This window comes from Silurus meridionalis, chromosome 21 (genome assembly GCF_014805685.1).
Source record: "Silurus meridionalis isolate SWU-2019-XX chromosome 21, ASM1480568v1, whole genome shotgun sequence".
NCBI lineage: Eukaryota > Metazoa > Chordata > Actinopteri > Siluriformes > Siluridae > Silurus > Silurus meridionalis.
Window position 1 is genome coordinate 13,921,470 of NC_060904.1, and position 16,343 is coordinate 13,937,812.

The 16,343-nt window shown below is 43.0% G+C and overlaps 1 protein-coding gene across 1 annotated transcript in view; it reads left to right on the forward strand.

Annotated features, from left to right (window-relative positions):
• Positions 1 to 16,340, forward strand: part of zfpm2a (zinc finger protein, FOG family member 2a) — a 165,216-nt gene extending 148,876 nt beyond the window's left edge. Inside the window, exons 6-8 of the mRNA XM_046833397.1 lie at positions 10,706 to 10,912; positions 12,196 to 12,420; positions 12,785 to 16,340. Of these exons, the coding sequence (XP_046689353.1) occupies positions 10,706 to 10,912; positions 12,196 to 12,420; positions 12,785 to 15,249 (2,897 nt within the window). The 3' untranslated portion in view covers positions 15,250 to 16,340. The remainder of the gene's footprint in view (positions 1 to 10,705; positions 10,913 to 12,195; positions 12,421 to 12,784) is intronic.
• Positions 16,341 to 16,343: the final 3 nt, after the last annotated feature.

Below are 16,343 nucleotides of genomic sequence, written 5' to 3' on the forward strand. Positions count from 1 at the left end.
GCGATGAAACCCGTTCACCTCGAATCGGTTTCGCTTTCCCACACTGACCTTACCCCCCCCTCCGCTATCATCGCCTGGAACACGAGGTCAAGCTCTTCAATAAAGCGAACCCTCCTAAACACGCCTGCCTTCATCAAACACCGTGTATAATAACGCTGATGCTGCGACTCCACACTGGCAAGCTTCTATTATACACTACCGACCCCCGGCCCCTTGTTTTAAAGACCTATCTTAATTGACTTTATATATATATATATATATATATATATATATATATATATATATATATATATATATATAATTTTTATAAAAAAACACGTGCTTCTTCGAGAGTGAGTGCGGCGGTGCTTTATTGGCCCATACACAATGTAGCTGCTTCAATTTTACCATTCATAATGAATGCACGGTCTCCATTCAAATGCAGCCATAAGCACACAGCAGATAAGAATTTAATTAAATGTAGATTAAAACCAAACAGGAAAACACACTCGCTGATAATTTTTTTTTCATCGCCTCCCCTGGTCATATTTTCCCCTCACACACACATACGCACATAGAGGCATCACAGACACACACACAGACACACACACACACACACATTCAGCTTTTTTTATTTTTTATTTTTGGGAGTCTCTGGGTAAATCTTTTTCGGTCTTTACACTGTCCAAATGTCTACAATGCCTTATAGTCATGATTTATAGGCACTGTGTGTATAACCGACTATGTACAGTCATGGATATGACCTTCTATTTATTTATTACTAAAGCCATGATATTGTTTTAATAGCTGCTTGTTTAAGATTTTTTTTCCATATTGCAGATGTGTGTGTGTGTGTGTGTGTGTGTGTGTGTGTGTGTGTGTGTGTGTGTGTGTATGTATGTATGTGCATATATATATATAAACGATTCAAGAATGCAAAAAAAGATTTTAACTCTTTGTTTTTTCTACCACTTGTTGACTCGTAAGTGACACAACCGGCCGAAGACTTTCAGTGATGCGCGTTCAAGCTTTTCGTTTCGCCATGAATTCGACCAGCTGTTCGGCAGAACATTAAAATAATTCAAAATGATAGCAATGACTTGGCTGAGACCTCTATAGGTGCAGTAAGGATAAAGTCGGAGTAAAATCGCCCACCATCTGCTCCCTTCTTTCGAGGACTCGTTTGTGCGTTTATATAAAAATAAATAAAAATCTAACACAAATATAACAAACACCAGCAGCTAATTACACATTAAACGAAAACACGTAAAACATATTTTTCTAATTAAACTTGTTTCTTTTGAGTCGAATCGTTTCACTGCACACTCTGTAAATGTTTGTTTTCTTTTTTGCAGTTATGTGAGAAGGTTTTGATTTTAGAGTCAGTGCTGTTCTTCCTTCCAGAATGGTTAGAGAGAGAGGAAAATAGAGGGATTGAGGGATGGTCAAGTTTCTGAATTAGGCTGAAATTGGATACACACACACACACACGCACACAGATACTTCAGTTGGCACCTCACATGGCATTGCCTCTGTTGCCACTGCAGAGCTTTTTTCTCTCTCTCTCTCTCTCTCTCTCTCTCTCTCTCTCTCTCTCTCTCTCTCTCTCTCTCCCCATGGCCTCTCTGTTCTGCTCTATTACCCCCGCATAAGCCTCGCGCCTTTTCCTGCGGGGAGAGGAGCAATTTCCTGTCGCCACGCGTTTGATCAAGTGCTAAAACCCGCGCGATCAACACAGGGACAGATGTCGGCTCCAGATGGCCGCGCCGCACCACCGGGGCAGCTGAGGGTCTGTGCCAGGATGGCAGAACGGCAGTGGGTGAGGGCAGCGGGCACCCTCCCTCCGCTCCAGCCCGACAAATGCAATTAGGCCCTTTAGCCACCGGTTACCCGCTCAGGCCGGCGCCGAGCATCAGAGGCCGTGATCAGTGTCTGCTACATGCAATATGCGAATTACAGCAGGACACAGAATCAGGGCATGATGGCACAGCTCAGAGGAAGGTAGGCGATCGGGGCATCTCCGACTTGTTTCGGGGTAGTTCTGAGGATAAATTAACACGACTGATGGCTCGCTTCGCCATCGCACCTTCGTGGTTTCCAGATTGACAGATCGTGCCAACATCTGTCATCTGCTCCGCTCCTGGCCCTTTTTTATTTATTTATTTATTTTCTTGTTACAAGGATCTGAGTTGCCATTTTATCCCCCTCATCATTTCTGAACGCCAGAGCGTGCCAGTGCAGGCTGAGCCGACGTCTTTGTCAGCTCTCCTCCTTCGATTAGCCCGAGTTGTGGCGATCTGTCATCTTCCAAAATGGCTGACAGATGCATCAATCTGCCGCTTTCTGTCTCCCTCTGACGCCAAAACGCCCAGGTGGACCTTTTCCAGCGAGAGTTTTTTTTTCCTTTGCAGGCCTCCCATTTGCAAGAGGGCAGCGTTCCATGAGCCCATGTGGCGGCAGACACAGCCATGTTGGAGAAGGGCTGTTAGGCTCACCTGCTCCCGGAGTGAAGCATGCTGGGTAGGGGGATGCAGGCCACCGGGCACAGCTGGGGGTCCGGCGCAGAGCTTCTACTGGTGCCTCAGGCATTCTCCATGTCCATTAATGCGGCTGGTCAAAATAGGCAAAAGGGTGTGTATAGATGTGTGTGTGTGTGTGTGTGTGTGTGTATGTATGTGCATATATATATATAAACGATTCAAGAATGCAAAAAGATTTTAACTCTTTGTTTTTCTACCACTTGTTGACTCGTAAGTGACACAACCGGCCGAAGACTTTCAGTGATGCGCGTTCAAGCTTTTCGTTTCGCCATGAATTCGACCAGCTGTTCGGCAGAACATTAAAATAATTCAAAATGATAGCAATGACTTGGCTGAGACCTCTATAGGTGCAGTAAGGATAAAGTCGGAGTAAAATCGCCCACCATCTGCTCCCTTCTTTCGAGGACTCGTTTGTGCGTTTATATAAAATAAATAAAAATCTAACACAAATATAACAAACACCAGCAGCTAATTACACATTAAGCGAAAACACGTAAAACATATTTTTCTAATTAAACTTGTTTCTTTTGAGTCGAATCGTTTCACTGCACACTCTGTAAATGTTTGTTTTCTTTTTTGCAGTTATGTGAGAAGGTTTTGATTTTAGAGTCAGTGCTGTTCTTCCTTCCAGAATGGTTAGAGAGAGAGGAAAATAGAGGGATTGAGGGATGGTCAAGTTTCTGAATTAGGCTGAAATTGGATACACACACACACACACACACAGATACTTCAGTTGGCACCTCACATGGCATTGCCTCTGTTGCCACTGCAGAGCTTTTTCTCTCTCTCTCTCTCTCTCTCTCTCTCTCTCTCTCTCTCTCTCTCTCTCTCTCTCTCTCTCTCTCTCCCCATGGCCTCTCTGTTCTGCTCTATTACCCCCGCATAAGCCTCGCGCCTTTTCCTGCGGGGAGAGGAGCAATTTCCTGTCGCCACGCGTTTGATCAAGTGCTAAAACCCGCGCGATCAACACAGGGACAGATGTCGGCTCCAGATGGCCGCGCCGCACCACCCGGGGCAGCTGAGGGTCTGTGCCAGGATGGCAGAACGGCAGTGGGTGAGGGCAGCGGGCACCCTCCTCCGCTCCAGCCCGACAAATGCAATTAGGCCCTTTAGCCACCGGTTACCCGCTCAGGCCGGCGCCGAGCATCAGAGGCCGTGATCAGTGTCTGCTACATGCAATATGCGAATTACAGCAGGACACAGAATCAGGGCATGATGGCACAGCTCAGAGGAAGGTAGGCGATCGGGGCATCTCCGACTTGTTTCGGGGTAGTTCTGAGGATAAATTAACACGACTGATGGCTCGCCGCCATCGCACCTTCGTGGTTTCAGATTGACAGATCGTGCCAACATCTGTCATCTGCTCCGCTCCTGGCCCTTTTTTATTTATTTATTTATTTTCTTGTTACAAGGATCTGAGTTGCCATTTTATCCCCCTCATCATTTCTGAACGCCAGAGCGTGCCAGTGCAGGCTGAGCCGACGTCTTTGTCAGCTCTCCTCCTTCGATTAGCCCGAGTTGTGGCGATCTGTCATCTTCCAAAATGGCTGACAGATGCATCAATCTGCCGCTTTCTGTCTCCCTCTGACGCCAAAACGCCCAGGTGGACCTTTTCCAGCGAGAGTTTTTTTTTTTCCTTTTGCAGGCCTCCCATTTGCAAGAGGGCAGCGTTCCATGAGCCCATGTGGCCGGCAGACACAGCCATGTTGGAGAAGGGCTGTTAGGCTCACCTGCTCCCCGGAGTGAAGCATGCTGGGTAGGGGGATGCAGGCCACCGGGCACAGCTGGGGGTCCGGCGCAGAGCTTCTACTGGTGCCTCAGGCATTCTCCATGTCCATTAATGCGGCTGGTCAAAATAGGCAAAAGGGGTGTGTATAGATGTGTGTGTGTGTGTGTGTGTGTGTGTGTGTGTGTATGTATGTGCACTGAGTGTCTCAGCACGGGTCTCAGTAAACACATGTCGACTGGCCGCAACCAGTTTTAGGGAAAAAAGTAAAAGCAACAGTGTGTTGGTTTTTATTATTATTTCATTGAGAAAGCTTGTGTGTGTGTGTGTGTGTGTGAGGCTGTAGGGCCTCTGAGTCACACACACCTAACCTGAGGTTATGGCACAGTCATTAGGAACATGTGCTGCCATTATTGTTACTGTGTGCTGTCACAATGTTGGAAACCCGATCACATGGTAGACAGAATTTCACTGTTTATATGAAAATGGTTTAGAATTGTGAAAACAATTTTGTGTGGACGTATTTTTTGCAGTGTCTTGCACACCATAAAATGCATAAAATATCCATCCAAACTGAGTTAACGTAATGCTTTTAGGTCAGTTTTTTTTTTTTTTGTGGATTTGTTTTCTCACATCCAGGAAGTGTATTTCTGACGTTTGTGAGTGACGTACAAATCACTAATTGATGTGTAAAAAAACGGTTTCTAGTAATTCGCATATTATAGCTCTCTTTATTCCGTCAGCGGCAGCAAATATCATTTTCAGTCAGCTATGAAAAGAGCTGCTCGCATCTCGAGGGACTTATCACAGAAACGGCGTTTAATTATGAGGAAGAATATCTCATTTTTAATATTCCGAATCGTTTTATTTATCAGATGGAAAGTGGGAGCTGGATCGTTTTCTAAGCTGTAATTGTGTACCTACGTGCGCCTGCGTGTGCGTGTGCGTGTGTGTGTGTGTGTGTGTGGGAATTATAGAGACAGAGAATTATTTTCAAAGAGAGAAGATGGAAGGGAAGAGTTGAAAGATGTAGTCACGCTTCTGCTTCCCTCAAAGACCTTTCATTTCTGGATTATGACTTGCTGGTAAATATTAAAAATATAGATATTTATTTCCCCCCATTTCACCGTGCACTCGGGCCACAATGTTCGTCACATGATGCAGAATTATTATAGCATTTCTTTTTTTTTTTTCACAAAGTCAGATAACTAGTATTAATATAAATATCTAAATATGACCTTTAAGAGTGAAATCCGTTACAAAATGTGTACAGATGTCTTTTTTTTTAAACCCAGCATTAAGGATTTTACTGAAAAAGCAGAACATTTTCAGTGTGAGAAACGTGAGAATAGTAAGAGAAGAGTGCCCCCTGTTGGCTATAAACACACTCGCACTAAATCCTGAATGATCAACACGCACTTCTTAGTTTCTCAATAGATTCTGCAAGTGTATGCGTATGAAGCCATTGCCAGACACTGAATGCTTCTGAATCATTGTAGGAATTTCTTTTTTTTTTACCCTGAGCATTGGATGAAGATGATACAGAGACTGCCAGGGTTTTTAAAATTCATTCAACACACAGATCTGGTCATTTCATTTCTTTACATACGCATTGAAATCAAGGCTAAAGGCTTTTTATCGCACCAGCTTCTTGGATTAATCATATACTTCTTATTATTTTTGACAGGAAGTTGCATCATAGAACTAGCCATAGTTACAGAGCGTATTCTGAAAATTCAGCTCACATTAAATATTTTTGTAACTTTCTTATTATAATAAGACACAGTATAATTGTATGGTTTTTATGTGTAGATACTACAAAGCATGAAATAAATAAAACGGCACAATTTCTCAATTTCCAACGTTTCATTTTGTACAATAAAATACACTCGAAATACACTAAAATTCAAATATCAAATCCGAAATGTCCAGGTTTTCTGATGCGGCGTGATGTCACAAGCTTTGACGTGTTTCGCATTCTGAGATGCTTTTCTGCTCACCATGGATGAAGAGTGGTTACTGTAGCGTTCCGGTCAGTCGAGGGCTTTTTTGCTCCCTGTTTGTTTGATAATCCCAGAGCAACACGAGATTACAGTGTTTTGGAAATCACGTGAACAAAATCCAGTTAAAAACAGCCTGAGTTCCTGGGATTTTCACGCACAGCAAGAGTATGCACCGTGTAGTATTTGAAACAATAAGTCTACATTTATTATATATAACTGGTTTTGGTATTGAACGTAGAAATATACGAGCATAAAAAAAAAACTTTCTTTTGTATTTGTTTTTGTTTTGGTCATGTGTTTCTAATGGTATTTACTCGGTTCGTTTGTGTTTATTTCGTTCCATTCGATTTAATTACGAAAGTCACATTTAGAGATGTATCTCTTTTTTCAACAAGCACCTTATCCAGAGCAACTTACAGGTATCTCATTTAAACAGCTGAGCAGTCGAGGGTTAAGGGCCTTGCAGAAGGGCCCGACTGGCAGCTTGGTGATACTGAGATTTGAACTCACAACATTCTGATTAGAAATCCAGCTCAGCTACCACTTCCTGTTACAGTCAAGAAGGCAGCGTGACAGTTACCACAAACATCCAACTTTCCGAATTCAGATCTCAACAGATGCAACATCGGAACGAACGCGACTGTAAGAACTTTCATCGATTCACAGAAATACTCCATTAACTCCACTGCAATCTGCCATTTGATCAGAGTCGAAAGTATGGTTTCATGTCTGAGCAGGATATTATGAAATCATAAAAAGCGAGATTTAAATGCTATTACATGCTGATGGCACTTCATTACGATTCCCCATGAACACGACCCGACCATCAGTACTGTAGTATATAATAAAGCATATGGGCAATAATCAATGCCTGCAGTAACCAGAGTTCATATCATTAGTGAGTAAAATTACAGCAATACATTAATAAACATGATAATTATATGAAATTTCATTTCATTTTATTTATTTGACAAATTACGCATTAAAGCTGAGAAGCATGTTTGTATATTTATGTTTATATTTACACCCAGAGACCAGGGTTTAGGTGGTCCTCACTATTTAGGTACGCTGTCATGAAATGATTGCAGGGTGTATTTAAACTACAAACCAGTCATTTTACTGTTATATAAATTTTTTTTTTGTCGAAATGTAGCATCGTGTTAATGCAGGAACAGAGGCAGTGGGTTTATGTTTGTTCGTCGAGGTTTTCGCCGGCCCGTTCCAGCTCGTGCCGCAGTCATTTGTGGGGGGACAGATGGACGAAAAACAAAAGCTGATGCGCCTAACTATGAGTTTTACAGCAAACTATTAAAGTCCTGCGCTGTTTATCCACAAACATTTGAATACCTGTCTTCAGGCCAGTTTAATTATCCTCCCCCTTCTGTCCATCCCTCGCCACTTTGTCGTCTCCCAGTGAAAGAGAGAGAGAGATTTGTTTCTGTTTTCATTAAGATATGACTGCAGTGCTGGAATGGCGTGACTGTATTTCAGCACTTCCACAAAGTAGCTCGGCTCTTCTCGGTTCGCGCGAGGGCCTTTCTCCTGCAAAGTCAAAGCAATTAAAGCGGCCTGTGATGGCGGCTTTTGAAATCGCGGCGCCTCGATACGTGCACTCCTGTGATTCGCTTCGATTCATCATTACGGAGCACTTAGATGTGTAATTCCGTCATTTACATCTCACGTCCTTTCATGTCCACCTCTTTAACGGTGCGTTTAAAGCCATTATTAGGCTGCGAACAGCGAAGTACGAGCAGCAAAAAAGCCCCCGATTCAGGAGCGACGAGAGCCACTGCACCATATACTGTGGGAATGTAGAGGCGGTTTTTAATTATCTGGACTTGGTACAGGATGCCGGGGGTTTTTGATTGTTTAAATGAAGCAGCTGGTTTATTGTCTCCGCTTAATTCCTCCATTGTTTTTGGAATATGTCAGACTTCTTTATTCTTTTATCAGGTGCGCTGCAGGAGGAGGAACACAATAGCCTTCATAGCGGCTGCGCTGGCCGACGCACAAAGGCTCTGGGAGCAAAAAAAAAAAGGGGGAAAAAAAAAACGCACCCCAGGCCAGGCGCAAATTACACTTTTCTCCAGCTCAGCTCCCTCTTCCCTTTCATATATGTGCTCTTATGTGTAACACTGTAGCTCAGACATATATATAAACACAGCACGGCTTAAATAATAGCACTCGGATAATAACCGTGACACTCTGTATCAGGGTGACATCAGTTCTACGTGCTGTCGGTGGATTTCCGGTGGTCACTGAATGCCTCTGTGACACACACTGATACATTACTGAGATCATGTGACTTATTGTGAACAGTGTTTGTTTCCAAGCCATACATGTTTACTTCATTTTGATTTCAGCATTTCTTTTTTTTTCTTATTTATAAATGTTAAATATCCTTCTATGAGCAGTGTGTTCTCTATAAAACACTCGATATATTAACTATCCAAAATATACACTAACATATTTAATGTTTTCCCAGAACGCTACTCGTCCCCAACGTTATACATGCAGTCAATGTTGTTCATCCGAGTGAAAGTCATCAACAGTTTCTCAGCATTTCTTCTCGTATTTTTTTATATACTACTTTATCATAAAAATAACGGCTATTCGATTCTCATATGCAATAAGCCAGGACATGTAAAGATGCTTTATGACGATGTCCATTGTTAAAAGGCGGCTATACAAATAAAAATGAATTTAATTGCTATGCGACAGCGAAGTGGGCGTGGCCAGCCGCGATAGGGACATGGGCATATTGATCAAACCCGGATTTATTTACGAAGTGTTTCCTTATTATTTATTATTTAGTTAAAAAAAATTGATCGTAATATATCAGTCTTACCACTAATCCTCTCACACTTTCAAAAATATTTTTGCGAGAAACAAACAAAAACAAACCCTGCAAGCCCAGGTGAGCTTTTTGACAATGGATCATTTCTGGGATTTTTTTTTTGCTCCCGCTGCGTTCGTGATGAGCTGTTAATGAAACGTTTCTGCGCTTTCAGGGGGGGTTGACTGGTGTTGAGTCGCTCTCCCTGTGGCAGGTGACAGTTCAGATGTGCGCTGATGTTAACTGCTGCCGAGTGCGGTGGGAGTTCTGTTATTTTAATTAGAAGATAAGGATTGAGAGTCTCTCCAGGCAGTGTGTGGTGTCGGTGACAGGATCCAACTGATGATGAGGATGAATATGATTCGCCCGCTGATACACCTGCTCATGCGTTCTCGTAGCTTTTATGAGGCGAGACATATGCTTCAAATCAGAACCGGATACAAACCGACAGAGAATGCCATGGCGGCTGTAAAGCACATACCCGTTTACCTGTACGTGGTACCACGATCCTGGTTACCTTTTATACTATACATTTGAAACGGACATGTTGCCGTTGCAATTGCGAAATGCTCCCTCCACCCTGTTTCCTTAGCCAACAGCTGGACAGGAATCGCAGGTCCTTCATGATGCCGGAACGCTCTGTCGGAGTGTTTGCACGTCTCTGAGAGCTAACAGAGCGCTTTAATTAATTGTCCAGCTTTCCCTTTGAAACAATGTCCTAATTCTGCCATTTAGCAACGGCATATCATAGTTTGTTGTTATCTCAGCAGCCAGATTTTGGTAAATAGTCATATTAAAAACTTTAATCTCCTGAATGGAAAATGAAGCACGCCTGAAAGCCCTGTCATGTGCAGTGATAAATATTATCTAAGCTTAAACCCCCTCTTATCCACCGCTCACCCCCCTCCCAGCTGTCTCTCTCTATTGTTCTGTTAATAAATATGTTCCTAACAATACAGTAGAACGGTTAAAAAAACTAAAGAAAGTACTGCACACCTTTTCTTCTTGGTGTAGTTGTAGTATTACCAGACACTACAGTACTTACATGACATGGTGTGCAGCTTATGCATGTCTTACGCAACTTCTTTTGCGGCAAAACATTTGAATAATCAATGAAGATGTCGCTGGTGTCTCAATCCAAACAGGACTTCTGGCGATCAGTTGTTACTGAAAAGTTTAAGAGAACTACATAACCATCTTTTATTCAAGATGGATGTGCTGATCTACTTGTTTGAATTTTTTCTGAGCTCATACATCTTGTGTGTCATGGCACAATAAATGCCCTCAAAACATACACCAATCAGGTATAATTTTATGACCACCTGCCTAACGTTGTGTCTTGACAGTTCTGACTTGTCAGGCATTAACAGCATTAACTTCTTCAGCAGTTTGAGATACAGGAGCTTGTCTGTCGGATCGGACCACACGGACCGGCCTTCGCTCCCCTTCTGCATCAAGGAGCCTCGGCAGCCCATGACCCTGTCGCCAGTTCAACACTGTTCCTTCCTCAGACCACTTTTGATAGATACTGACCACTGCAGACCAGGAACGTCCCACATGCGCTGCATTTTTGGAGATGTTTTTTGTGTTTGACATTTTGTGTTTTTTTTATCTCTAACAGGTGGCCAGCTCTGGTGCACCACTACTAAGAACATAATGGAAGGTGAAGAGCTTGTGGCGTTCGTGGTGGACTTTGACTCTCGGCTACATTCGGTCAACCACATGTCCCTGAGCGAGGGCATGTACCCAGCACGTCTTCTAGACACCATCCAGCTCCTACCACAGCAAGCCGCCATGGCGTCCATTCTCCCCACCGCCATAGTTAACAGTAAGGCTACGAATATGAAATCCTGCTAAATATCAACATCTCTACTCTATAAAAGCATTGTATGTGCAGACCCTCAGGCACGCATACTGTAGTACACTAATACAGTCCTCCGTCCTGCAGGCTGTAAAGGTGTTGCATATGGACACTGACTGTGTTTGCCAGTATCTGATCTCTTTATACATTTTATACAGTTATCCATACATTACCCTCTGTACCAGGGATCCCAGGATAAACAGAACTGACCTTCAGTGTAGTTTACAGCAAATTATTTTTTTCCTAATATGTTAATCGCAGAAATTCAAGCCATGTGTAAACACGGTTGGTTGACTTACTAAAGGCTATCAAGGGTTCACCGTGACAGGAAGGATACTACCAACAGATGGTGCCCTGTTTTAGATTGCCCTTGAGGTAAGGGCACCAACTTACTGGCATCAGTTTGAGCTGTTGTGCCATTTCAAGTTCAGTAGCCCACAAAACTGTTCAAAAATATCTGACCGAAAAACTCTTCCAGCAACTACATTAATAAACTACAAGGAGCGTTCAAGTCAAGTAATGTTACAGCTTTAAAAATAGACACTGTACTAACAGTACTACACACAAGTAAGCAGCTAATTTGTCCTATTACTGATAGATGGCACACAGTCCAGAGACCGTTAATCAAGATGGCAGACAACAGTTTGAATGCATTTATGGAACAGCGTGTGATGATGAGGTTTTATGTGAACAAGTATCTAGAGAAGACTTGAAGCACAGAACAGTGATGAGACTCTCAGCCGCAGTATGACATCCGAATGGTATAAATGTTTCTAAGATGACCAAACGTCCATCAGTGACGATCCCAGTCACGGCCGTTCCCAGCGAACAACAGTCATTCTTGAGTATCCGGCGAGTGAAATGCTTGATCCTGGATACTCTACGTATAACATGTCGTGTAATCAGAATTCATCAGGATATCCTAGAATGGTTCAGGCATACTGAATGTTTCTATGCCGAATCTTTCCAGGCATTAGTTAAACTCTGGGACAAGTGTATAAATGTAGCAGGGGAGTATGTAGAAAAAAATTGTGCAGATTCCACTCCTTGAAATTTGTTCTTTTATTTTTTTAACTCAAACGTCCTGGTTTGACTTGAATGCCCCTCATACATACTGCAAAAGGACATGATCAAAGATATGAAGTTAGTCAAATTTCCCCCATTACCTCGACCTGAATACAATCAATGCTATATAGTGTGTTTATATTGTGTAAATGTACCTGTGCTAATTATATTGCTATTTCTTGCAGAGGACATCTTCCCTTGCAAGGCTTGTGGAATCTGGTTCAGAAGTGAGAGGAACCTGCAGGCTCATCTGATGTACTATTGTAGTGGACGGCAGAGGGACCCTGACAGTGTAACTGAGGAGAATGAAGTGAACCCCCATCAGACCCCGAGCACATGTCCTTTCCCACAATGCAACAAGAGTTTTGTTACTCCACGTGCCCTGGAAATGCACCTGAACACACACAGTGGTAAGTGTGCATCTTCATAAAAAATCCGCAGGCAAAAAGAAATGTTTGATCAGTTTAGTTTAGTGGTGGACAAAGTACGCAAATCGTGTACTTGAGTAAAAGTAGAGGTACAAAGTAAAAGTGCAAAATTATTTGCCTTCAAATTAAATTAAATATACAAAGTATTTGTTTATTTATACATATATATTTAAGATAAAAATTTATTATGGCTCCAAATATATATCATGAGTCCAATAACCTTTTTTTCACGTACTTAAAATAAAAAACACACAAATAAGGTCACGGGTGTTGTGGCAAGTTAATGCGAGATAGTATGTGTAACATGAGTGCACCAATTCTGATCTCTTACTTTAATCTTCCTCAGGTGTCAAAATGGAAGAGACCCTCCCTCCTGGCACCAGCCTGAAATGCACAATCTGCAACTACACAGCGGATTCGCTCATTACATTCCAGCACCACATCCTCACTCACCTCTCACAGGCGGCCTTCAGATGTAATCACTGCCATATCAGCTTCCAGAACCACAGGGAACTCTTGCAGCATCAGGACTTACATGGCCACTCCGGCAAGATCCACAGGGAGAGCGACAATGAGCAATCACCACGGGGGACAGAGGAAAGTCTGCAGACCCGAACAGAGCTAGCTGCCAGAAAGGAGGTTGTCATGCAGAGCCCTAAAACTGTGGTCAACAAGGACAGTGCCCCCGATGGAGAGCTGGAAAGAAATGAGAAAAAGCTTGTGCTTGGACTTCAGAAAGGAGAAAGCCATCCGGGAGCCAAGGCCAGTTTCTCTTACACCAGGATCAAGTCAGAGCCTTCCAGTCCCAGACTGGCCTCCTCACCAGTTCAGCACAACATGGGACCCACATTTCCCATGGGCCCATTCTTGTCACAGTTTGCATTTTCCCAAGACATTTCAGTGGTGCCCCAAGCGTCTGAGATTTTAGCCAAAATGTCTGAACTTGTGCATCGCAGACTACGTCATGGAGGGAACAGTTATCCACCAGTCATCTACAGCCCTCTGATGCCAAAAGGGGCAACCTGTTTTGAGTGTAACATAACTTTTAATAATCTGGACAACTACCTTGTCCACAAAAAGCACTACTGCAATAGTCGCTGGCAGCACATGACAAAATCCCCTGATTTCTCCACTGTTTCAGACAAGGTGACAGACTCTGTAAGTCCAAACAGTGGCCACACCTCAGTGGGGCTGCTTGCTGGATGTCACCCACAAGAAACTGATCATCTAATGCCATCGCCATGCTTGAATTCCTCCGTTTTGGACATTATCAATTCCAGTGGTAAAGTGCCTGATAAGGACCTCGGTGGACAAGTAAAAAAAGTGACCACACCAACAGGTGTTGAAGACAGACTCAATGGTAAGCAGGCTGAAGTCAAAAGTCCAAACACGTCCCTAGGAGACGGTGAGCAAGATCCAAACAAAACCACTTGTGAGGCCTGCAACATCACTTTCAGTCGTCATGAAACGTTCATGGTCCACAAGCAGTACTACTGTGCTACGCGCCATGACCCACCAATGAAGCGCATGTCTACTAACAAGGTCCCCGCCATGCAGAGAACCATGAGGACACGCAAACGCAGGAAGATGTATGAAATGTGCCTGCCAGACCAGGAACAGAGGCAGGCAATGGGGGCCCAGCCTGGATTTCTTGGTGTTTCATCTTTGGGAAATCCCTGTACGTCTCAAGAAACCGTGGAAGGCCTGGCTGACCGTTTCCATCCGCGTTGTGACGTTTTTTCAGGAATGGTCCCAAAACACCTTGAGGCTTCTCTTACTGTCACAAAATCTATCCTTGCTCCCAAAAGCAATGCCCTTACTGACACGCAAGAACTGGATGCACCCATCGATCTTAGCAAAAAGTGTTCGCTAGTCTCCGACAAGACATGTAACTCACCCAAAAGACTTTTGGACTACCATGAATGCACCGTTTGCAAGATCAGTTTCAACAAAGTGGAGAATTACTTAGCTCATAAACAGAACTTTTGCCCAGTTACCGCAGCTCAGCACAACGAGATCGCTGGCATCGAACAGTCTGTGTTTCCAAACATGAAGATTGAAGGCACCAATCCTGAAGATATATTTGACAAGAGCCCTGTGAAGTCTGAGAAAAATGGCGGCACCAAGGTGACTGTGCAAAACGGCAGTTTGTTCCCTCAACACCTTGGTCCTATGCCCGAGCTAAAGACTTTCACTGACTCCCAGCTCCTGCCCTCCAAAGAAGTGTTCCTGCCACATGGCCTTTACCCAGGAGCAATAAAAAAAATCAAAACAACTGAGCCAATATCGCCATATTTCGGGATAAAGCCTAGTGATTTCCTGGCAGGAGGCATGGTTAAACAGGGTGAACCCAGTGATCAAGAGCAGGGTACCAATGGAGCTATTGAGGAAGGCAAAGAGCAACCGGCACCTAATGGGTGCCCTCAGTCTGGCAAAGACCCACTGCCCCTGCTCCCGAAAAACAGGGGAATGGTCATCGTCAACGGTGGGCACAAAGTGGACGACAGCCAATCATCTGTACCCACTCAGCAAGAGAATCAGCCCAATAGCGCATCGCCAACGGACGGGCAAAAATCTCCCACATGGAGCTCTGAGAACCCCCCAAATCCCAACGGCAGCACGTCCCCCACATCGAAATCGCCGGTCGAGGAGGCGCCACCCGTTGTGGCCAAGGGCATAAATGGTTTGGCTCAGCCAGCCGGAAGCGGCAAGTACTGCCGCCTGTGTGACATCCAGTTCAATAACTTATCAAACTTTATCACTCACAAGAAGTTCTATTGCTCGTCACATGCCGCCGAGCACGTGAAATGAAATCTCAACTTTCCCTCCACCTCTCCCTTTCTCCTCCTTCTCTTTTTTCGCTACACTGTCGTGTCTGGAATAGTGCATCATGCAGTTTTATATGCTGCTTGTGGACAATCAAGAGCTTCATCTTTTAATTTCTTTTTTTTCATCGAGACTTTGATGCAAAACTTTTGTCAAAAAAAAGATTCCATGTGTAATATTGGTGCCACTTTCACGTTTATTTATTTTACAATCAGTATTAATAGGAGTAGTGACCTTAATTTAAAGACAAAAGGAAATTTATATCAGAGTTGTTTGTAATGTTATTGTATAGTCATTCTTGTGTAGCAATCATTGTTTACACTGTATTGTAGGTTCAACAAGACGATAGACAATACAAAAACGGAAATGCATTTTAGACACAGAAAAATAGCTACTGAAGCACTTGTGCATTTTTATTTGCCGTGGTTTTTTTTTTGTTTGTTTGTTTTTTTGTATATGCCTAAATGTCATTTGCAGAACTCAAGACTTCTCAACCTTAAACGCAGTTTGGAAGGAAAACCAGGCACAACTCTGCATCTCATATTTTGGCATATACAGTACTATACATCCGGCTTCACATCTGTATGTAGCTGTTGGTTTAAGTCCTTTTTTTTTCTTTCCTTTCTTTTTTTCTAACTCAGAAGTGCGTGTTTTTCATCATGATTACGACGTTCTTGTATAGTTCTCGTATTTCAGTTTGCGATCCATTTCGGTCTCTCTTTTTAAAAATTTGCTCTCAATGCAATACTTTGTAAAAAAAAAACGACAAAAAAAAGGAAATGAAAGCAGTATTAGGAGAACGGGAACATGGCAGATATTTCTATCTCCTTAACAACAATTGTACGAAAGTAATTTTATTGATGTTACTTAAAAAAATGGGGTGGGAGAGGATTTGGGGAGGGATGGTATAAAAAAAAAAAAAAAAAAAGATCATTCCAATGTCCTTATAATGGAAAAAAAATATTTCTTAAAAATGTTGTTGCTATGCATGTATATGGATGGAATAAAATTCCAGCGCTGTTGGAAATTTTTATTTTGATGTGGTGTCATAATTAAACCTTAATCCTCAGGATAAACTC